Source organism: Zootermopsis nevadensis, unplaced genomic scaffold (assembly GCF_977971745.1).
Source record: "Zootermopsis nevadensis isolate Lab colony 2312 unplaced genomic scaffold, Znev_1.0 Znev_ptg000003l, whole genome shotgun sequence".
Lineage (NCBI taxonomy): Eukaryota > Metazoa > Arthropoda > Insecta > Blattodea > Termopsidae > Zootermopsis > Zootermopsis nevadensis.
The window spans coordinates 9,043,869-9,067,750 of NW_028259135.1; the positions used below are offsets into that span (position 1 = coordinate 9,043,869).

Below are 23,882 nucleotides of genomic sequence, written 5' to 3' on the forward strand. Positions count from 1 at the left end.
TGGCGTGTATCTGTGAGGTCCCTTTGCTATTAGCAGTAGTCTAATAATGCCTTGTGCGAATTTGTTAGAAGCCCTGAAGATGGAAGCAGGAGATCTTGTCGAAACGTTGGTATCTACGTATAAGTCCAAGGGGGCGTTACAACCTCGGAGGTACTGTGAAAGGATGAACCGCGCTGTTTTCTGCGGAAGAGGAGGTCAGGTCGAACCTGCGGGAGGCAAGAGGTGTCTGGTGCAGTTGCAGAGCGCCATCTCGGTCCTCCTCCGGCACTCCACGATGCAAGCCGAGTACGAGTACTGCGGGTAGTATTCGGGCCGCCCTTCCCAGGGGAAATTGCACTTCCTCCTCTCGGCGCCCACGTGTCTCACCCCTTCCTCGTTCTCAGTGTCGTGTACAACCAGGAACACCTCGTCTTGGGACTTCGGCTTCGATTCTAGGGCAATGACATCTGTTTGCTCCGTGTTCAAATTCGGAACGTCGGTTCTTGAGTGGATGTACACCTGCCCGTGGAAAAGCAAATGGAGACTTCGTACGGGCGTTAGAACGAAGTCAAGAGTTAAGAAAGGCGTGTAATCACGACGCCATGAAGGTGTATGGGGAAGTGGCGGTAAATCTCCAGGAATTTTGAGCTGGAAATCAAAGGAGGCCGCGGCACTTTTGGCTAACCCTGTATGTATTTTATAAACTGTTCTCTTTCCTTAACCAACGTGAATTTTTATGATTTAACCTTTTCAAGAACAGTGGTAACTATATGTACCACTTTCTTTAACATTCAGCGACTATGTATTTTGTCAGCACGCAGTGCATTTATGCGTTTCATGTGATTCTCAGAATAAACAGCGATTATTTCCTTAATCAGCGTTAACTAGTTGATCTTTGTAATGGTGAAGAGTAGTGTTTTCTTCGCGGTACGGACTGAATTCTTAAATAATATTTGAACGAGCTCAACTTCAAAGGGTTAATTGGCGTTACGTTCTGTAGTATTTTCTTAAACGGCGTTAACCAGTTGATCTTTGTAATGGTGAAGAGTTGTGTTTTCTTCGCGGTGCGGACTGAATTCTTAAATATTTTTAGATGGATTTCGGGCTTCAAACGATTATATTTAATGCTTTACTAAATCATGTAGTTGCCATGTAACATGAGGAAGACCTAGGGACACTTACTTTAGCTGTCGTCTTCAGATCGAGGCGTAGGATACCAGGTCCAGTGCTTCTGTTTGACTTCAGGTCTATAAATGTCTCTGGGTCTGATCTGTTTCTGGAACATTACACAAGTGGCTAATTGCCATAAGCACAAATTCGTTACTAATATTCTGACAGAACCCAAAATGACACATTCCAAAAGTTGAAAAAAAAGTAAAGCTATCCTGTTACGATAACCACGGTGTTCTAGCGGTTAGAACGCTGGCCTTGTAATCCTGGGGGTCTCGGGTTCGATTCCCGAAGGTGCCCGAATTTATAACTTGTGTTGGGCAAGGCCGTGGTCTAGGCAACACGGAGTTTTCCTCCGGGGGCTTCCCCGGTTTCTCCGTGGCATCCCAACAATTACTCCATTCACACACAGAAGAAGGCAATGGCAAACCACTTCTGGATCATCTGCCAAGAACGTATATGAACAGGTCCCAGTCCGAGAAAAGGATGGAAGGATCGTGTTCATATGGACCTGTCGTCAGACAGAACACTAAATAATAATAAGATGAGGTGGTCTAGCGGTTAGAACGCTGGCCTTGTAATCCTGGGGTCTCGGGTTCGATTCCCGGCGGTGCCCGAATTTATAACTTGTGTTGGGCAAGGCCGTGGTCTAGGCAACACGGAGTTTTCCTCCAGGGGCTTCCCCGGTTTCTCCGTGGCATCCCAACAATTACTCCATTCACACACAGAAGAAGGCAATGGCAAACCACTTCTGGATCATCTGCCAAGAACGTATATGAACAGGTCCAAGTCCGAGAAAAGGATGGATGGATCCTGTTCATATGGACCTGTCGTCAGACAGAACACTAAATAAATAAAATCCTGTTATGCGCCATGTAGGCGCTCAGGGGGAGAGGAGTATAACTCCTAGTCATTATCGACCTCGGCACTATATTAATTTTGAATGTTACCTGCAAATGGCAGCATAAGAGACTTTCTTATTTAGCGAAATTTCAGGTTGATCCGTTTGAGTTGGTCTATGGTCGATATTTTTTTAATCGACTATCGACGTCGAACGTAGCGATAAGATTCCAAATGCAGCGAAGTTAAACCCCGGGGAAGGATATAACACGACCGACTGTGGCAACCGACGCCTTGCGTCGATATAAGATTAATATGAAGCCGAAACTAGCCTTATGACGCCCTATAAGACGTTCAGAGCCGCTGTCTTGACTGCAGTTTGTAATGGCCAGTTACTCACTTTGTTTGTAAGTTATTGATCGAATAGCAAACGCCCAGTTCCGTCTCGAGGTGCAGGAAGTGATCGCAACAATTGAATTCCTCTCCGTTCCATCGACAATGGTCGAACGTTTCTTCGCAAGAACTTCGTATCTGCAAATGACGCAATAAACACGACACTAGAGCAGTTTGCAACATCACGGCCAAGTCAATTATTGACAACTTTATATTTTTTATTGCATCCTGTCGATAAAGAATTTCCAACGCTGTGAGTGATGACCAGCGATTCTGTACTGAGTACAGATTTTTCTTCGAGGTCTTCTTCAGTCCTCCTCGTGAAAATAATCGCGCCTCCTTCCTTAGAGAAATTCTACCACTGCTGAATATTAAATTACCTGTCTCCTTGTACGCCATTAAATATGAACAGCGTAGGAAATTATTTCAAATGAAAGTTACGTATTCCTGATGGAGGGGTTTATATTTCTTCCTTTTGGGTTTTGACGGATAAATTGCATGACACTCATTAACATTTGAGGTTCTCACGGCGGCAAATATGAAGATGTCTTCTGGGATGCTCCGTAGGCATAGTCTTGTAGAAATCGACCGACGTTTTAGAGGTACTTACAGCTTCCATAATTAGGCCAGTAACCTAACCTCTGAGACTTTGGCAAATTTCTACAAGACTAGGCCTACGCAGCATCCCAGAAGACAGTTATCTGCTGATAAAAAAGGTGTATGTTTGACGTGAAATAAACATAACAGTGGGACTGATACTGGCGAAAATAATAAAAAATTAGCATAAACTTTTGAATTTAAATTCTCAATAGGCCACCAAATTTAGTTAAAATCGTTCAGTCATTTTGTAGTTGAGGCTTGGCGATAGACAGACATGCATTCACGTTTCCGATGGACGTTTAATAACAAATATACGTATTTTCCCCCCACCACCAGCGCCCAGTTTCAGATGCGGTGCAGTGACTCCTGTCTAATCCCTCCCCTCCATCCATCAGATTAGTCATTAGCCACAAAAAGCAAAAAAGCGAGTTTCCTGAAACAATAGAACAGCAGATGGCGACGCGTCGCTCCGCGCCGTAGCTAAGAATAGGAAGGAAGCCGTCACGGGGCGTATTCTTACCGCCCGGGCCGTGGACTGCACGTCGATACCGGAGCAGTTGAACACACTCTTCTTCTTTTGGCAAGTCTTCTTCAAATATGGCGTCGCATCTCGAAAAAATGCTATATCGTGCATCGCCCCCATCTTATTGAGGTCGTAAAACTCGCCAAAGTACCTGGAACGAACAAGGGTTTAAGTTTTGTAGTGACTGGGCAACCCTGGTTCGGTTTCTGACAGCGGGACGTACCATTCGACACAGCGTCCACACTGGTCCAGCGCGATGGTCAGGTTCTGTGAACATTGCAGTGTTTATCTGCGTCCATAGGCAGACAGACAGACAGACGCACACACTAAGTACTTATTTTAAGTGTGAGATGAGTGGAATTCGGGGATATTCCATAAAACTTGATCTGGACTTAAAAAAATCTCCGAAAACAAACGTATCGTTACGGATTTTTATCGTCAATCGAATCCATACGTTCTGGATCACTGGAAATTTACTCACTCTCTGGCAAGAATCTTCGATTTGTTGTTGTTCTCAACCTCGCACACGGAAACGGACGGGAAATTGATGGACCAGTCCAGATACGAAGTAGAAACCACGGAGCTCAAGGGGTTGGTCCGCAAAGTCTCGTATGATGAGAGGACAAGCAGGACGGAGCCCCAACCTGACAGAGCGCAGCACAATGCCCAGAACAACCTGCATGGACGGAGAACACCGGGGGTACATTTTGGATTTCGGTAGGGAAATTTTGTCTTCCCGTCTGTTACCTAACCTAACCTAACCTAAGTAAAGTAAAAGTAAAGATGTCCCACTATACGCCATGTAGGCGCTTAGGGTGAGAGGAGGTATAGCTCCTACTATTTCTTGACCTCGGCACTAGATGGGGTGAGTGGTCAGCATCACGCCCCGGCCGGCTTTACCCCCGGGAAAGGACCCCGGTACCCATTGTAGAGGAGGCTGGGTGGGCCCCAGAGCCGGTCTGGACGCAGAGGCTAGAGGAAAAATCCTCTGCCCCCGTCGGGGATCGAACCCCGGTCGTCCAGCCCGTAGCTAGACACTATACTGACTGAGCTATCCCGGCTCTAAACTAACCTAACCTAACCTAACTTCCTGGTTTCAGAAACGTGAAGTAAATTATAGGCGTGTGTCGAAACACAGACTCGATTCGATTGATTGTACCCGGGCCAATCACGTCATCCGACTTCGTACTGTGACCATGTTCGAAATTGACGAAGTCTTTTTCAATAGGAATCCTTCTTTCGACATTTTAATTTAGATTTAAGCTTCAAAAAAGGAATTATTTTTAGTCAGCCAAACGAGCCGGTCCATGTGATCTCGGATCGCATTGTTGCATTATTGCAACATTCGCCTTTGAAATATCGTATCAACAATGTAACAATGACACTATTGTTGCACTTTCTTTTTGACATAATCGCCCATGATACCGCGTTTTGAACACCTTTGTAATTTGAGTGTACTCCAAAGAGTAACTGCACATTTCTAGTCTTGTTTAATGTCCGTACATTGTCCAGCTACGCCATCTTGCGAACGGAACCTCGGTCCTTTAAGTATGTGCCGGGCGTGTCAACAACGAAGTGTCTTAAATCATAACCTGGTTACTAATGCGGACGTGAACAGTTACAATATGGCGTGGACGGCTGTAATTATTAGCGGTATTTAACCACACGAAGAAATATACTTAATTTCAAACAAAATAACGCACAACAAATAAGTTGATATGCACACCTTTCTGTCCAGTGATTTCCACTTTTCTTTGCAATGTGCTTCAGACCATGGATTGAACAATTTGCGAAGAATTCTTCCAGTGCGTCTCCAGTCGAGGCCATGATGTTGCTGTTATTCAGCGAGAGGCGTAGTGCCACCTTGTTGATACCAAAGTCAGGAGAACGACCGGGCTGCCCGGGCTATTCCTCGCGTGCTGCTTGACAAACAACAGGCAGTCTGCGTGTCTGATGATGTGTTGTAGCTGAGTGTAGGACATTAATAAAGCTGTAATGCTCATAAAACGACCAGCATTCAAGTTTCAGAGATGGTATCGCGTACAAGTTCACAACAATCTCGTAAATGACACACAAATTTGATGACAAGATATCGATAATGATAAACATAATGGAGGAAACTCGTATTTCTTATCGGAAATTGTGATGTATTTTCCTTTTTGTCGACTTTACATTGCTAAAATTCCCATTATTAACATTTTTAAACATTATTTGTAAATAGGATAACAGTTGTTATAATGAACAAAGTAAAAAAAAAATGACATGTTGGACTCAAAAAGTACACAGCTTTGTGTTGTTTTGAACGAAATTGTTCTATTGTTGAAGATGAAAAAAATTGTCAGCTACAGACTGCAAGAATGGATGTAAGGATGATATTTTTTTTTTCGAATATGGTTTCAGCTGAAGCAATAATTTATGGAATTTCTTTCCAGTGACTTGATTGATATTCTTGGCTGTCTGAATTGTTTCATTGCGTGCAAACTCACGCTACCTCGACATCTCATTGTCCATCTGCTGCACCGTTTCCATGGCAACAAGACGCTTCATTTGCGATCATGTCATTCTTAGAATTAAGGCATAGGACAAGCAAGTTGATTACGTTTAGCTGACTTGATCTTTCGTGATAAGTTTGACTCCGGAGGATAGGTTTACGTAGCAGCGTGTAGTGCAGAGACTCGGCTGGACAAGTGTACCGTCCGAAGAAATGAGCGTAGAAATGTGGTGGGAAAACCTCTATGAAAAAAGTTACTGTTGAACACCGAAGAGATGCGAGAATAATATTAAAATGGATTTGAAACACGGAACGTTAGGATTTGAACTGAATTTGCTAAGGGTCGTGTAGATGGCGCACATTGGCAGTACTTTTGCTGAAATACGAGGTGCGATCGGCAAGTTTCAAGACTGTGTCAATAGAGGGCGAACCGGATGTAGTACGAGCTTCTGCCGCTAGGGGGTGCGGCCTACATTCATAGTGAATCAGTGTGCCAGCCGGAATCATCGAATTAGCATTTGTTTCTTAGTTACGGGCGTTTTGGTAGTGCATTACACCGACCCTCCTGCGATTTCGGAATGGCGGATTTTCATGAAAAAATCAAATTTTGCCAAAGACTCGCCAAAACGGCTACGGAAACCTATGAAATGCTAAAGCAAGCATTTGGGGAGTCCGCAATGGGTCGTGCACAAACGTTTGTGTGGCATTCACGTTTTAAAAATGGCCGAACCTCTGTCGATGATGACGAGCGTTCTGGACGACCATCTTCGAGCACAACGCCCGAAAATGTTACGAAGATTCGGCAGGCCATTCACGAAGATCGACGTCGTACCATCAACGACTTGTGCGACATTGTTGGGATAGGCTATGGGACCTGTCAGCTGATTCTAAAGGAAGAACTCCACATGCGACGCATCATGACAACGCGCCAGCGCACACCGCCCTCAAAGTTCGGCAGTTTTTGGCCTCAAACACCATGGCCGTCATCCCGCACCCTCCTTATTCGCCGGATTTAGCTCCGTGTGACTTCTTCCTCTTCCCAAAGATGAAAATTCAGCTAAAGGGAAGGAGATTTGAGACGATAGAAGAGATTCAGGCAGAATCGCAGATGGTGCCTGACAGGCTGACAAAGAAAGATTTCCAGGGATGCTTCCAGGCTTGGCAGCGGCGCTGGGATCGTTGTGTTCACTCCCAGGGGAACTACTTCGAGGGTGATGGATGAATTTAATACCTGAGATAAGTGTACGGGTTTTTATACGCGCAGTCTGGAAACCTTTCGATCGCACCTCGTATTGCCTAGTTATTATATCAGGAAGTGAGTTAAAAACGTCTTGGTTCAGTAGTTGTTTCAGAAATTTATACAACTGCTCGGCTCCTTACAAAAAATTATTTTGTTCTTCTGTTGTTACATTCACACCTTCAGGCCTAAGCGCAGAAAAAACAAACACGGAATCCGTTTTAACTTTTATTATTGACTCCGATAATTGCGGTTCTCATTGTCGAAACGTCTGTTGGTGGGCGAATTAACGAGTTGCACGTAATCGATACGCAGCCGATGAACTATCGATTTCGTTGGAACTGCGTCGTTTGAAATGTCTTCACGAAAGAATTGTTTCAGCCTTAAAACGAGCAATTCTTTTAAAATAATATTCAGCAACAAGAAACTTTGTCAACATTTTGTTAACCCAGATCTTCTTAAGTCCCCCCCCCCCCCCCCCCCCAGATTCACTTTATTTTTTTCAGCTGTTACTCTGTTTACAGGTTATCTTTAGCAATGCTGATCACGCGATATTTTAGCACAGTGTTACCACACCATAAAATAAAAATTTCACAGGAACAAAAATGAAACTACAGTGTTTTTTTCCCCAGCCGGAATTGATCTTTGGATATACTGTGTGGAGGATCAGATCTCTTCTCACGGGGGAAATATTTGTGTCCCAAGTAGGATCTGAGCCAGTGTATCCATGTTTCAGCACACTTTAGTTTGTGCGGTTAGAAGGATAATTAATTTTTTCGAATAAATCATTCCCAAGTATAGACGAACTAACACGGAATTAGCATAACCTCTAGCGGACGCTGCTCTGTGCACACAGCCGTTGTATTTGAAGAACAAGATAAGAAAGAAATCGCTAAAATTATGACGATCCCAGTGAAGAGAGAGCCAGCAATTATAGTAATGCTAGTGTCAGTGTGTGGAAGCAGATGGGACGCAGAGAGGGGGAAGAAATGAACTGGGTTTCGCTCACTGCTGCAGTTGCTGTTTGACTTCTAAAGATGTCGGGTCAGTAGTAGCGGCTCAGTGGAAGGAAAGCTTCGTGTTCGTCCGTTTGATTACGATTAATCGTACTTGAACTATGAGTTACTACTGGAACCGAACACGAGCCATTCCTTGCTTTGTCGTGACCACAGGCCATTCATTCTCTGTGCCTTCTGTCTCATTGTAGCGACTTATCGAAGTTGGAAATCTAGGAAAAGGGAAAGAGTCGATTGTTGAAAGTGTAATATCGGTTTGCGGATACAATTGACCATTTTTAATGCTTTAAGACAAAGTTGTGTTGTGTGCGGTGGCTTGTTTGGTTATTCCAGTCAATTAGGATCGTTTTGTATGTTGCAGTATTTTGAAATAAGTTTTATCGAAAGGAAGTTTTATTAATCATTTTCGAACGAATTAACGTGAAACAACTTTTTAATACCGCTGTGTAAAGTACACTTAAAGATAGTGTGTTTATTATGAAAACTATTTATCAACTGTACACTTTTGACACTTGGATTTCTGCGTAATCCGTGTTTTACATCAGTATTTATTTTAACACGTTTATTTATTGAAGAATTTATTTAAACAGTGCTGATATTAACCATGGCGTGTGACTGGCTGTCAGTTTACATCGTCGTAGTGACGCTTATGGCAGCTGAATTTCACGTCGTGATTGGATTCAATGTGGACACGGAACACGTCGTTCGATACCAGGGTGCCAAAGGGTCCATGTTTGGCTTCAGTGTCGCAGAACATCGGGACAGGGGGACGAGTTGGTGAGTTTATGCCCCACAGCGTCCACAGTTTTCATTCCGTTTAATTCTGTTCGTTTCTTTAAACACTAGATATACACAACAAAGGTGAAAATGAAATATATGTGTGTTTATTTGGACTGAGAGTTGACTGAAACGTCCGGTGCAGCGCGAAAAAGGCAGAACTTTCTATTCTTATGAAATTTTTCGCATTTGTCGATGTGTAATGTTTATTTCCGGTCAACAAATCTTAAAAACACATAAATGCAGAGATACTGATTGTTAAATCAGGTGGCATGTATAATTACCATTTGGCTTAAAAGGGTTAAGAATTGAGTTAAGTGTTATCTTAAGGCATGAAAATCATGCCGTGACAGTGACCGAGACAGCGGCGCTTGGTGGAGGTAATTAGTCGGAATCAGGCACCGGCCGTTTCGATCCCCTGAGATGGATGCGTTGGCCCAAGATCCGGTCGAAGGAATCCGGGCCCTCTCCAGGTGTCTAACTCCAGATATCCAACCCTGTTTGGGACGTCACTTACAGCGATTATTAATCGTAAATTTATATATGCATATATATTTTTTTATGTTTTTTTTCACACATTAATATCTGTACGCGTTTTAGCTTGTAAATAGGCCCGTATAAAAGTACCTTTTTGAAATTTCCGAACACTAGCCAGTCAGTGATGGTGAATTGTTTTTTAGCTTGCATTTCGGGATTCATTGTCTTTATATGCTTTTTCTTCATGGAAATCCTAAAACATTATCTGGTGACTGCGAGGACGTATTTTGCTGGTATTCTTTGAAATTCGATGGTTCAAATGGCGACCACGTGGAAGGTTCGATCCGGGCCGTTACAGTCCTCGACTGCCCACACGTGTCCGTCCTTGTCCCGGTACTGCAGGGATTCAGTACCGGGTGCGTAAGAATTTTCGTCACTATTATGTAATTTCCATCAGGAAGTTGACATAGACACTCTTGTTTGTTTAATTTCGCTTATAAACAAATGAGATCTTCACTGCGCAGTTTTATTTTCGTGCAGAGTTAAATACTGGTCGAATCTGTCAGGGTAAGAAACGTCCCTGGTGATGATACGGCAGTGACCTTGACGAAATTTGACATTTCTATAAGTGAAGGAAGTTTTGTGAATTTGGCAGCATTGACGACTACGGCCGAAACCGGATGTTACGTCACAAGGGTGGCGCTTCCTTCGGTGTCTCGTTTATGAAGCTTTTAACCACGTGGTCATATTATTCGTCGCTGGAAGGTAATCGCATTAATGCAATGAACGCACTTCACGTGTGCGGTGTAAAAGTGATTTCGTAAATATTACAGGCGCTGCTGGAGCTACGTGGGTGCTAGGGGGGGAGGAGGAGGGTTATTCCTTTCACACTTCTGTTGACAATGTTCATAATTTATAGTCGTCAAGGGAAACAGAATCTTTGTTTCAGGATGAACGTTGGCGTCACAAGCTCTTCGCCTACGCATTTGGGGTTCCTTATGACACTCTTGCTCAGACAGCGAAACTTTGCTTTGTTATGAGCTCGGGATTGCTCGCAGTTATTTGAAGCTGATAGTCACTCATCTGGTCAAGATATTTCTCATCTTTTATGATACCTGAAGGTTCATTGCCACGCTCACAAAAGCCCGAAACTACGTCTTATGCCGAAATAATCGAATCAAAGACAACGAAAATGTGCCTGGGTTGTCGTTGTATAGTTCTGTGATTGGTTACAAATTTTTCGGAGGGAAGTGTCGCTGCCATCTTCAGGGACACGATACGTTTCTACCAAATTTTTGTGCTTAGTAAAATGGAATTATTTTTAATTTATTTTTGAAAAAGCTCTCAAAGTGAAACGGTGATATTTATGCTGAGATTTTTTTTTTAAAATTTTCTGTTTTCTCTACTAAAATTTACCGTGGCGTCTTTTGCTGTACTCGGTATTCTCTGTAAATTCCGGACAATTGGAATGTAAATTTGTGACTGTAGACAAGTCAGAGAGTACAGAATAAGTTAAAATAAGAATTCTAAGGCCAGACAGACTCCACAAGAAACCGACCTGGGGCTACTTTATTTTCCAGGAACGTCGTGTGTTCACGTGTTACGTTATAATTGCCCTGTAAATTATGTAATTGTAGCTCCTTGGGCCTATGAGGGTCCGTATTTCCCTTGGATATACGTTCAGTAAAATGAAATGGTGACAGGTAACACAAAACACTCTTACAGAGGCACATTTTGAATTTAAAGTTCTTCATGACAAGACCATCAATGTCAGGGTGTAGTAACGACTGCCCTGCGCTGTGATAATGTTACATAAGTCCTCTTATAAAACCTCGGACGTCGCCTTACTTAATTGTACAAAGTGTGTGTGGTGACAAACGTCATTCTTTGTATGCAGACGGTCTGTGTCGTGTTTAACTCCTGGCGCTGTATGGAACGGTGTGATAGTAGGCTGCTTCAATCTCTGCCTTCAGTGGCGGTTCGTTCTCTTTCTCTCGAACTTTGCAAATTCATATATCAGACGAAAGCGTCAGAAATCAGACCCAGTGCGCATTAAGGACTTCATTTTAAGCGATAATTTATATCTGGTCTGTATAATATCTCTGCAGTCCACAGGACATTTGTGCGTCGGTAAACGCATCGGGAAATTCTGATCGCCGGACCATAAAGTTCTCAGGGGGAAGGAATTGTTACGACGTTCCGATTAAAGATTTCGATGACACTTTTTGTCGCTGCTATAGCAGGAGGCCTCTCTCCGGTGTGACGTCACGTGTTAATAAATGAGTGGAAAACATTTTGTGGGTTACGTGTCGAATATTGTTCTGTATTTGAACATGAGACGACATTAACCACCGTTTCCCTGATTTTCCTCGCTTGCTTCAGGATTATTTGTGCTCTGTTCGAAGCAAGCTGTTATTCCGTGAAGGTAGCCAAATTCTGCTTAAGTTAACAGCAAACTTCCTGTGACGTGTGTTGAAGTTATCGACAGTTGAAGGTTTCGTCGTGTTTTTTTGTTTCTTATGTGTCAATAATTATGTGACTCTGTTTGCATAATTTTTATGAATGCGTGTTTAATAATATTAATATTAATATTAGAAGGGACATACGAAAGCTACTGAACTGTATCATGTTGCATTTTAATCCAGTCGACACCCGGGGAGACCCAGTTTAATATTATCTTCTACAAAATCTTTCTTCTTCAGGTTTATAGACTAAAGTTTGGAGTTTCAAGCGTCCAACATCTCGTAGTCCTTGGTTTGTTAACCGTAATAATTTTTGGCGAGTATGCCTCAAGTTCCTCATTATGTATTTTTCTCCATTCAGGTGTCACTCGACACGTCTTAGGTCTAAATATTAAACACACCCAATTTGTGTTCTTCCCTCGGGATAATAGAGCTCAATTTCAGTTTTCTTCTGTTTCCAAAACACTCGTACTAACTAAACTTAGCTTCCGGAAAGGCGGCTTTAGTTTCACTTTTTTTTCTTCTCACTGCACGCTTTTGACACCAGTTGGCGCAGCTGGTCCCGGCTCCAGACGCTCGTTTCAGAACTTCAAGAAGTTTGTCACTTGTTACAGAGCCCGACTTAAATTTCAGTTTGTTTGTTTGTTTGTTTGTTCGTTTGTTTCTGTTCCCCTCAGCCCGCTAATTTCGTCCGCTCAGTGTGACTGCTCGTCAACCGCTGTACGTATTCTTATTTCGAGGCTGTTCGCATTTACGCACTTCACCGGCAATTACAGCTATAAAATTTTAATGCGTGGGCCCACAGTGCAGTATTGGGCAGAAACGGCATAAGTCCTTGTGAGAGCCCATTGTTCTTTTGTCTCTGCATGAATCACGAATGTTTGAGGACCGCTGTGTTATCTGTCTGAATCTCAGAACGCGAAGTGGTGATTCCTTTTAACTTGTTGCTGTGAATGTGAAATATAAGGCGTTCATGATTTGTTTTGTTAATTTAGCGCATGCGGTCCCAGTAAATGTCTTCGTTACTGCCTTTTCAGAACTAATGTCGACTTGAGTTACATTTTTTTTCCCCCGCTGTGAATAGAAACTAATCACATGTCATACAAGTTGCTCGGCGGGGACTGAGGCAGACATTTTGCTGATTCTCCACTACTTTTGAGAAGAATTCAGCTTCTGAAATTTCTTACACACGAGATTGCGAACAGAAAATTTATAAAGGATATTTAGTAGACCTAAAATGAAAGGGCCCCGTTTCGATAAATTCAATCTACAAGATCTATTTTCCTTGTCTGATGCTGTCACAAGCTGACAGATAAAAAGAACTTAGAATGGTGGGATAATTAACGAACAAGATTGCTAAGGTGTACTCTTTGGAGTAAACTATTCAAAAAAACCCTTCACGCCACATCACATAGGTCGTTGTCGCGCTGAAATGATCACAAGTCATTCTTGCGTTGTTAGGCGTTCTTTGTTCACGCCCTAGCGTGAGAAACGCCTAAAATAATGGGAAAGTATTTGGAAGGAAACGATCATGGCCTAATTTAAGGTACTATTTCGGTATTTGCATGTAGGAATTGAGAAAAATCTCGAAATACCTCAGTCAGGTTGGGTTAGGTTTCCTGGCCGAGATTTGAACACGAAACAGGACCGAAAGACTTGTCTTGATACTGACGTGTATTTTGGTATTGAAGTTACTGGATAAAACTTTGACAGACGGTTGTCTGTCTGTTCTGAATTTGATCTGCTGTTACCTTCTTCGTTAATTGATTGTGCTACAGGTCTGATCGCTTTTATATGCTTTGGGTTTTTTCCCCCTCTCTCTCTCGAGAGCTAAATATTGTGTCTGACGAGCACAACCGCGCTGTTAGTGAACCTGACGCTCAGAACGTTACCTTGAAGCACCTGCAAATATTCGCTCAAGTTAAACAGTTATTACTTAGTCGCTTGTTTACCGTTTCAGATTACGCAACGACGTTCGGTACCTTGCTGACACTAGGTAACGTAAAATGGCAGGCGACTATGAAATGTGTGTCTTGACCTCTTTAATGCACCCTTCCATGGTCAGACTGCAGAGGGACGAGTATTTTGTCCCGGCAGGCTTTCGAACCTAGTACCTTTGGATAAGGAAAAGAGTAGTCACTTTACCCGAGAGGAACATCCGTTAAACAATAACATCGTAATTTAAACGGGCAGGAGTAACCCTGGGGTTAATTGGGCCCGTTATTTGCAACTTCAGCAAATTGCAGAGTGAGGCCCTCGAGTTTGCGAAATCGTAATCAGACGAACTACGATTCTCACTATAAACAGCGATTATTTACTTAAACAGTGTTAACCAGTTGATCTTTGTAATGGTGAGAGGTTGTGTTTTCTTCGCGGTACGGACTGAATTCTTAAATAATATTTAGACGAACTATTGCAAGCTTCTCATGCAGCCCTCCCGATTTAAATTAATCAAAATTCACCACCCCTTAACGCCGTCAAAATTTACCCCCCTCCCCTCAGTAGGAACTTCTAAATTATGTATTAAACTTCCAAATTAATAGTCTCAGCTTTCTCTATGATTCTCAGAATAAACAGCGATTATTTCCTTAAACAGCGTTAACCAGTTGATCTTTGTAATGGTGAAGTGTCGTGTTTTCTTCGCGGTACGGACTGAGTTCTTAAATGTTGTGTAGAAAATCTTCGGGCTTCAAAGAGACGCGTATACAAGATGGCCCCCATTTATTTAACCAAATTTTAATTACATAAAATTTCTTGCTTCTGCGTGCCGTTAAAAATCCGTTCCTTTTACGCTCGTGTGTAGGCCGTTTAACTTTGGTTTTGAGTTTCTTCAGCACTTTCCGGGGGCTGAAAATGATTTTGCAGCCGGAACTGCAAGGTAAAAGTTGTTTCAGGGCGCTGTGTTGATAAGCAGTAATGCTGTTACAAACCACTGTTAAAAATTACAGTTGTGTGGAATTTGAAATAAAGTGAGATAAGCAGACGCAGTTGTTTGAACAGGTATTTGCATGGCGTTACGAAGGATTACTGACTGGTGTTTGCTGCATGATGCACTGTCTGGCTAATTTCATGACTGCGCTTCTATTCTGGAGATGATGACACCATTTACAGGCTTGCTCAACTCATAACGAGAAAAACATGATATTTCGTACGGACGCGGTTAGTTACTTATCTGTTACTTTTCGTGGATGGTTTTCAGAATTCCCACAGCGTCTGCACGTCACCCTGAGAGGATGTCTCGCCTACATATAACAGTTTGTCGGAAGTTATTCCTGTCCACGTGTTATTATTATACGTGCCACTCGCTGTAACTTTTTAAAACTCTACATTTTACTCACAGAGTGTATTTATTATGTCTTTCGTATGATACAAACAATAAACAGCGATTATTTCCTTAAACAGCGTTAACCAGTTGATCTTTGTAATGGGGAAGTTTAGTGTTTTCTTCGAGGTACGGACTGAGTTTTTAAATATTAATCTAGACGAACTATGATTTCTCCATCTCGACACAGGTTTTCCTTGGTTTTCCTCTGTCTTCAAGCAAATGCTGAGATGGTTCCCAAGTTCCAAGTTGCCACTGCAAGCTTCTCATGCAGCCCTCCCGATATAAATTAATCAAAATTTACCACCCCTTAACGCCGTCAAAATTTACCCCCCCCTCCCCTCAGTAGGAACTTCTAAATTATGTATTAAACTTCCAAATTAATAGCCTCAGCTTTCGCTAATACAAAATTTCAAAATTCCGTCTTTTATGCCAATCATCACACTAACGTCTTCACTCTTACTTTATCCTTAACAGAAGGACGAGCGGGCATTGCCTGGGGACCTTCTAGCTATAAGATGCTCTTTCTCCCCCCCAGATATCGAAGTGTCTCTCACTTCTCCCCCACAAATTTCCTCTCTCTCTCTCTCTCTCTCTCTCTCTCTCTATGATTTCTCACTGTAACCAGCGATTATTTCCTTAAACAGCGTTAACCAGTTGATCTTTCTAATGGTGAAGTGTTGTGTTTTCTTCGCGGTACGTGCCGTTTTTAAATGTTATATAGAAAATCTTCGGGCTGCAAAGGGTGTTTATGACGTGCGATTTACGCTGAAGGTAATTTAGTTGAAACACATAAATACGTGATGTTGGCTGAAGAAGACGCGATACCGTGGGCAAAGCATCCGTAGCGTGAAGCTAGACTATTTACGTCTATCAAGTGTCGGGGTTAAGAATGCGTGGAGTTTTACCTCCGCTCCAGAATCGTCTTCTTGGCGTGACGCGACGTGCCGGAAGAACATGGCGTGTTCCTCCTTCACGGTACAAGGTTCCTGGCGCCCAAGGCTTGAATTCGAGACAGTGTAACGGGCTTCACGGGGCGCCTCGCGACATGTCCTCCCATTGTCCTTACGTTCCTTCGCAATGTGTCACTGTTCCTTTTATCGCCTTTGCACAACGTGTAATATTTTGTAATGTGTTTCGAAGACGGGAATCCGACGCCAGTTACGCTTGGACGTCGTGCGAAAATACTGACAATGTAACTCTGATGATGGCCACTTGGAGAGCTGAAACATATCGAGATAATTGTAAATATTTTTTTAGAATTTTTATGTTTTCTTATAACGGGCACAACGGGATGCTAACCATCGTGACAATTATTGTTCTTGTTTTGTTGATACTCTGATAGTGAGGGAGGAACGCCCATCCGGAAGTCTGCTGATTGCTTGTCGTGGCTACTCCAGTTGAGGATGAGCTTGGGGCGGGAGACAAACCTTCCAAGCAGACGAAGGTTACCTCTTATCGTCCTTTGTTTTACTACTGGCGGCATTGAAACCCTGGAGAATCCTTGACGTCAGAACACTGTACTGGGTGGAGTGCTCGTCCCGTCAGTCATTTGTCTGCCATCCATTGACTTTCATTTGTTTCTCGTCTTGGTACGATTAGGTGATTTTTGCATAGGACTTAAAGGCTTTTGTTTCGTATCTGCGATGAAACAACATGGACAACGATGCAGATATTTGAAATTTCCGTGAAATACAAACTGTAGAAGAATTGATTCCGATGTTTCACGATTTCGACTCGAAGTGATGTTCTAGAATGATCGCGGTTGTGTTCGTGAAAACGCTTTTGCGCATCTGGTGTGAGCAGAGGCCTAGCAACTAGGGTGACCTTGACTCTAGTGTCACGTGGCATGTGGTTTAATTTTTGCGTCGTGGTTAAGCCATTGCTTTTGAGCCGCGTGTTAAATGAGAATAGAGTGACGCATTGTTCTGGTAAGTGTCATTTTGTTTGGAGAGCGTCGTCTTTAGCAGAAACGTGCTCTCAAGAGTCGTCTCTCTCTGGAGCGCCTGTCTCTGCCTGCTCACCTCCAGCGCATTGCAAACTGGGTCACCCACCGCCCAATGCAACCCACTTGTTCCAAGACGTGTTTTATCTGCCTCTGTGACGTAATTCGACCACGTGGGCCGCTGCACCGAGTGAGTGTGTCCAGTCCTAATACGGCGATGGCCGATCCGACGCGACCTTAAAACACACCTCAACTTTCTCAGGCGCCGTCATTGTACTTTGAACCAAGGCATTCAGCACAGTTAGTTGGAAGTCTGAAGAATTTCAACTCGCCGACTTGTTCACTCGCTCCAGAGTCCTTTTGAGAAGAATCTTGCTGTTGCTTAGCTGGGCAAGAAATTCACCGTCTTTTGTAGAATCCTAAATTTCATTGCCGTGTTCTCAACACTGGTCCATGCCCAAAGCCAGTTGAATCCTCTCCACGCCTTCACACAATTTTTGGTTTAGGGTTTTGATATTGTCCTCTGATCTGCTGCCCCTTTGTCTTCTAATTTGTCTGTTTCCTTCGGGTTTTCCGATCAACATTCTGGGTGTGTGTCTCAGCGCTTCCATGCGCTCAACATGCTCCGCCAATCACTTTCTCCTTGATTTCGTTGCCGAAACGATATTTCCTGAAAAATACAAATTACTAAACACCAGTTTATGTCTGTCTGTCTGTTCACCTTCTTCAGATTGGTTGATGCCCACGTTCTTCAACCACGGACATGAGGTCATTTGTATGGGGAAAAGAGAAATGCGTGAAGAATTTTGGTTGGAAAATCCGAAGGAAAGAGCTACTAGGTAGACCTAGGCGTAGATGAAAGAGAAATAAAAAATGAAGTTTATGGAAACTGGGTGGGAGAGAGGATGGGATTCATCTGGCTCAGGACAGGATCTACTGGCGGGCTGTTGTGAAATGAACCTTCAGGTTCCACAGAAGGCGGGGTTTTTGATTACTAGAGTTTCTGTCTTTGTTTCGATGCATGCAGAAGATTACTTACATGTGGCTGCTAATACAAATTAGCCGCCATCTGTAGTTTCGAACACGTAAAGAGAACCTCCTGAAGATGACCAATCAATGTCGAAACGTGACTGGCGTTCCTTTGGTTTGGTTAAGGTGATCAATTAAGATAAGGCCTGCGATTAATACGGACAAGTGATTTGCTGTTTCCCATTAAAATTAAGCATCAGCAGCTGAAAGTAAGAGAAGGACCAAGTTCTTTTTGGTACTTAATTAATTAACACGAACATAATTATACGTTGTCGTTGAAAATTTAGTTTCCTGAAACGACGAATAATCCCCTTGGAAACGGATTTTGGGGTGCTGAGTCGTGTATCTGCAAAAACGTCATAAGCAACAGACTCCTGTCCACGGATGTTGTCTGACCGACGTTTCAGAGGTGCGTGCAGCTTCCATTATCAGGGCGATGATCACATGAAGCGAGAATTAATCATGTATATATGGTCCTGTTGCTTTTTTCTATTTTTTTCCCCCATTTTTTCAGGCCCTGCAGAAGCGAAATGTTTCTTGCGCGCTTAATGACCAAAGATTATGGCGTGCTTTTTTATTGTTCACCTCAGAATGCCAACTTAGATTTAATGCCGTCAAGGCGAATTTGTTGTGTGGTGCCACTCTTGAAGATTGCATTGTAATAGGCCTATAAAAACAATGCTATTCATCGCTGCAAGTGGTTGTAAATTGTGGTTTAATTTTTCTCTGCGCTGCTGTCCGTCCATCCATCGTCGTCTCTCCGACAACCACTTCGACATGTGGCGGCTACTTTTTGTCCCGGTCCTCGCAGATGTCTGACTGATAGAGCGAGGAGACAGTGACGTCATACAACGCTTCAGAACCGGAGCGTACCCGTTTCGAATCTCGTCTGGGACGGACGGAGGAACTGAAGTGGTTTGCGTCGTTTTCCTAATAATTTACACGAATTCTCGGATGTTGAGTGAAAGTATCAAACGACCACTTCTCACGTGCTTTTTTCCCAGTCGTCCTACCACGTCTCGACTCAGAATTTTTCTCTAGATTTCTCTAGACTAGAGCAGAGCGCTCCTTTCGGAGCTCCTCGGGGGGTTGGTCAAGTTTTTAAAACGCAACCCCCCCCGAATGGGGGGTTAGTTTAGTGTCTTACTCAAGTAATTTGTCAAGTCATTTGTTTACTCGGCATTGTTGTGTTGGTACAACAATGCCGAGTAAACAAATAAACGTAACATAGTTTGATGACGTAATTTTTTGATAGACGACAAATCACAAATTTTTATAAGGAGATTCGCTTTTAAGTGTCTGGAACTCCCTTTTCGTGTTCGGGAAATCCAGGGTTTGGTTCGTGACCCAAACGCCGTCGGTGTCCGGACAGTGTCGTCGTTTTATCAGCCCCTTCAGGGAAATTATGGAATAGACCACGATATTTTCACCTCCTCTTCAAATGTTCATTCCCTAATCACCATCAGATTTAACGCCATGCAGGCGTTGAGACCGTGTTGTTAAATGAGCGAAGAAACGAGTTGATACAGCGTCATATAACCGAACAGGCGGTGTAAGCGTTTGTCCCGTGTGACGTAAACTTATTCCATATTCGGAAATTAGACTTTGAGGTCCTCGACACTCGCGGTCGGATGGCTTCGTCGTCTCGCGATGTTTCTTGCCCACTCCTTGAGATGAAGTGCGCTGGGGCCGAGGCGTTGTGAAACGTGAAAGGGTGAAAGGAGGCTGACATTTCTACGAAACACTTGTACTTATACGTCCGCACGTAATATCTTTGCCATAAGTTTCACAGGCCGCATCTGTTTCAAGTTTTTGCGAGCTAGCAGTCATGTATCCGTCTCGGACTTCTGGAAATGTTATTTAAGTATTTAATAAAATGAAAACATTCCTTCAAGTGGTTTAAATGTCTCAGTGCTTTTAAAAACCAAATTAAATAAATGTATCTTAGGATAATGCTCATTGGCGGTCTTTGCACTGCGGCAAGGGGGCAATTTTGAGGACGGTCATGATTCGATGTGTGTCAAGTCCGTTTGTTAGTTACCCTGGTCACTGTCAAATGTCAGCTGATCATAAGTGACGTGTTTCTTAACACAGCTGCTGGAAGCCATAACAACTGACGTAACGCTGTGTTTGAGGCGAACTCTGGGTAATTTGTAGGTATTGAGGTTTTCACGGCGGTGTCCGAAGATGGCTGTCTTCTGGGTTGTTGCGCCGTGTAGTCTGGTAGAATTTTACGGACGTTTCAGAGGTCTTTGCCGCCTCCATCTTCAGGGCGATGAATGGTTTGTTCTGTTAACAATAATTTCTTGCCTGAGTAAAAAAAAAATCGAACGACGGATGCAGCGTTAGAAAGAATGGGTTAGGGAACTCCGGTATGTTTCTCTATTAATTTTTGGGTAATAGTCTCACAAGCAAAGCGACGTATGGCAGAGGATTTTCCCTCTAGACCCTGCGACCGGACCGGCTCTGGGGCCCGCCCAGACTCCTATCCAAAGGGTACCGGGGTCCTTTCCCGGGGGTAAAGTGCGGTCCATGCGTGATGCTGACCACTCACCCCCCCCCCCCAGAGAGAGAGAGAAATTGGGCGGGACATATAACATGCGTGGAAATTAGAAATGCTTACAAAATTTTTGCTAGAAAATGGAAAGAAAAGGGGGCAGATGAGAAAACCATGCAGAAATTAGATGGAAATATTAAAATGGATCGCAAAGAAATAATTTTGGAGCGTGGACTTATTTCAGTTTGCTCAGGATACAGTCTGTTGCGAACTCTTGTGAAGAATATAATGGAATTTCTTGGCTCGCTGAGGGACTATCAGTTTATCAAGGGACAGTCTGGTCAGGTTATGCAATGCCCTGTTTGTAGCTGATTGGTCTTTCAGACTGGAGTGAGCTTAGATTTCCACTGCTCCTAACGATTTTGAATGCCTGTGGGTTCGGTCATACCTGGTGCGCCTTGCGTACATAAGGCGTACCAAATGGCAGCCCATTTATGTACGTACGTACTTCGTCATTACCAAGGAATTCTGCTGCCTCCTGTCACAAACACTTACGAGACCTGCCTCCGTGTCTCACTTAACTCCCGTGCGTTCCTTTGAGTAATGTTCTACGTTACAAGGGTCACGCGTGTTGTTCGTGAAAGAACCGCGGTTTTCTGCTTTGAGGACAGTATATGGGTGGCTTTTTTTTCCAATAATTAATCATTCGTCGTGGCTCGCCTTGAACTTTTTGAACCTCGGCGACTTTCGGTTGAACTTGCATGTGATATGTTTCAGCTACAAGTGTGAAGATGGTATTTCGCCGTGTAGTCTGCTAGATACTGGCCGACGTTTCAGAGGTGTTTTACTGTCTCCAGCCTTGATGATGGTGGCAATAAACTCTCTCGAAACGTCGGTAAGTTTTTACGAGACGCAACGTCACAGAGGACAGACATCTTCATTAAACCCTTGCAGTTATGATCATTTAATAACCAACTCCATGGAGCAGAGTCCTTCCTGAGAGAAGATGATAGTTTCTCAGCTAGTCAAAAATTCCCTGTCTAGAGGGTATAATGGCGAGGGATGGGCTGCTATTTCATACCTCACGCCCGAAGATTTAAACCTAGGAATAATATTAAAATGAAGCTGATGACGTGCACGCAGATCACGGAAGGCGTCGCGTGTTGTTGACAGCTGGCAATTTAGACACGGCCTATTTGTTCCCCGTCGCTTCGGGAAGCTTCTATTACTTGATTAATATTTCATAGAGGGCTGTGGATGATGACGCAGGAAGCGGTAGTCCTGTCTAATAGTAACAGAGATTAGTGGGTGTGGCTTAAAACATGTAGTCGGTGGCCCCATCAGCTACCACGACACACCTGGTTATTGGGCGTCGCTGGAATACGAAGGGCTCCTAACAATTATCTTTACGTTCGGTTATTAAACGTCTCTGCCCCGTGGCGCCACTGCGCGTAATTAAGACTGCGTGATGTCGACGGGAAGTGGAAGCGGTGGAGTATTTTCGTTCCAAAAAACATCAATTTTGCTTATAGTCGAGGCACTCCTCGCCTTTTAAGGAACCAAATATTTCTTCACTGTATTCACAAGACCCCGTGGCGGGGTCTTATCCTGAGCGATACGAATCCAGTCCACAACAAATTTCTTTAAGACCCATTTTAATATTATCTTGTCATAAATGATTAGTCCTTTTGAAATTTTACGGCTGACGAGTTCTGTGTTTAAGTTATTGTTTTAATTTCTTCACAGCGTGTCTTTAAATTATGCAGATTGGTAATTAGTGTATAACGAACGCTTAAGAACAGATCGTGTCTAAAGGCAACGCCGTGTTAAATGACGCCCTTCGGAGACCGCGGTTTTGTTTTCAAGAGAGACACTTCAAAGAGTGTGAAATGATGAGCAGTTCATCTTCACAGATGAGAAAACCGCATACCTTTGCCATGTTTATCCACGCCCTTGTGATGTAACGCAGAAACGCAAACCGACATTACGTCACAGGCGAGGAGAATGATTTTTCTTTCATTTGTTTAACTACGCTCTGTTAACGTCAATCCTGAACAAAGTTGTTACCATTTATTCTGGTGTATTACAGTGCCTTAGTAAGATGTGTATAAACATTTGCGAACAGACGACAAGGGGAGGTCCTCCAGCGTGATGATTGGGGCTGGTACTCACAACCATGTACGGCCAGATATTCAGTATCGACAGACCTTTGAAAGGGCTTGGGAGTACAGCGGGTTTTTTTTCGAATGCCTGGACACGTGAATTGTTGAGATGTCAGAAGTTTGTACTGAAGGCGGTAAGTGATAAGCTGTTCACTTGGTTTGTCAACTGCTGGAAGTTAGGGCGGTAAGTTTAATCAGAAAATGTTAATTTTTGAGGGACATATCAACGACTGGGCGGAAAAGTGTCGGAGAGAGAAATAGAATAAAATAACACACCCTGTAGACACAGAAATTAAATGATTTTTGATTTTCATACACACGAAAGGAATAATAGTCAAAATTAGTAAATCAGTAGATCACAAGAGGACAACGCGGAGGTAGGAGGAGGACGACAAAAAGTAGGCTTGGTCATTGCAGGGGTCGGACGAGGAATTTGTATTTGCGGATTACGTAAACATTGAACCTGATCAAGTGGAAGTAAGAAGTGGCGTAACTGAAGACAAGTTTTAGTGTTGACGGGGGTTTCGAATGGACGTTGTTCGTGGTTTCGTTACCTAGAAGTCATGTCGTATTTCGATACTTTGTGGTTATTTGGTATTGATAAGCGCATCAGTAGAAGTTTGCCGTGTAATTTGCGACTGTCCATCAACCAGCGATCTGTTAATGATTGCGTCGCTTAAGGACGAAAAGGAACAAACAGACTCGATGCTTTCAGGCACCAAAGTGCGAGTCTGAATGCCTGTCAGTAGGAGAGGAAACTGACGTAGATCTTGTTGTGTCTGATATTGGAAGCCTGATGTACGAGAAAAATGCCGAGGAGATAACACAGACTAACTTGCAAGGGGCAATGGAAATCTGGCAGGCGTGACGAAACGTCCGCATTGTACATTTTTATTTACAGTTTATTTAACGACGCTGCTTCAGTAGCTCAGACTGTGCAGCGTCTAATGTGAGGATGTCGG

The 23,882-nt window shown here is 43.3% G+C and overlaps 2 protein-coding genes across 3 annotated transcripts in view; one reads left to right on the forward strand and one right to left on the reverse strand.

Annotated features, from left to right (window-relative positions):
- Positions 1-195: 195 nt before the first annotated feature.
- Positions 196-5,332, reverse strand: LOC110838620 (sodium channel protein Nach-like). Its single transcript, XM_087359589.1, has 6 exons — positions 5,232-5,332; positions 3,987-4,181; positions 3,503-3,656; positions 2,390-2,520; positions 1,162-1,255; positions 196-627 (listed from the first exon to the last, which is right to left on the reverse strand). Exons 1-6 carry the CDS (start codon positions 5,330-5,332, stop codon positions 196-198), a joined length of 1,107 nt encoding a protein of 368 aa, XP_087215715.1.
- Positions 5,333-8,227: 2,895 nt separating this feature from the next.
- Positions 8,228-23,882, forward strand: part of if (integrin subunit alpha inflated) — a 71,807-nt gene continuing 56,152 nt past the window's right edge. Inside the window, exon 1 of one of the 2 annotated variants that reach the window (XM_022081990.2) lies at positions 8,228-9,026. In XM_022081990.2, the coding sequence (XP_021937682.1) occupies positions 8,854-9,026 (173 nt within the window). In that variant the 5' untranslated portion in view covers positions 8,228-8,853. The remainder of the gene's footprint in view (positions 9,027-23,882) is intronic. The other variant, XM_022081991.2, reaches the window with a different exon arrangement.

Excerpts from the sequence above, each read along its gene's own strand:
- LOC110838620 (XM_087359589.1), bottom strand. The coding sequence starts at position 5,332 with ATGGCCTCGACTGGAGACGCACTGGAAGAATTCTTCGCAAATTGTTCA. Across the intron at positions 3,657-3,986 it reads TCGAAGATTCTTGCCAGAGA|GTACTTTGGCGAGTTTTACG; the intron begins GTGAGTAAATTT and ends TGTTCGTTCCAG. Across the intron at positions 1,256-2,389 it reads ATCAATAACTTACAAACAAA|AAACAGATCAGACCCAGAGA; the intron begins GTGAGTAACTGG and ends GTAATGTTCCAG.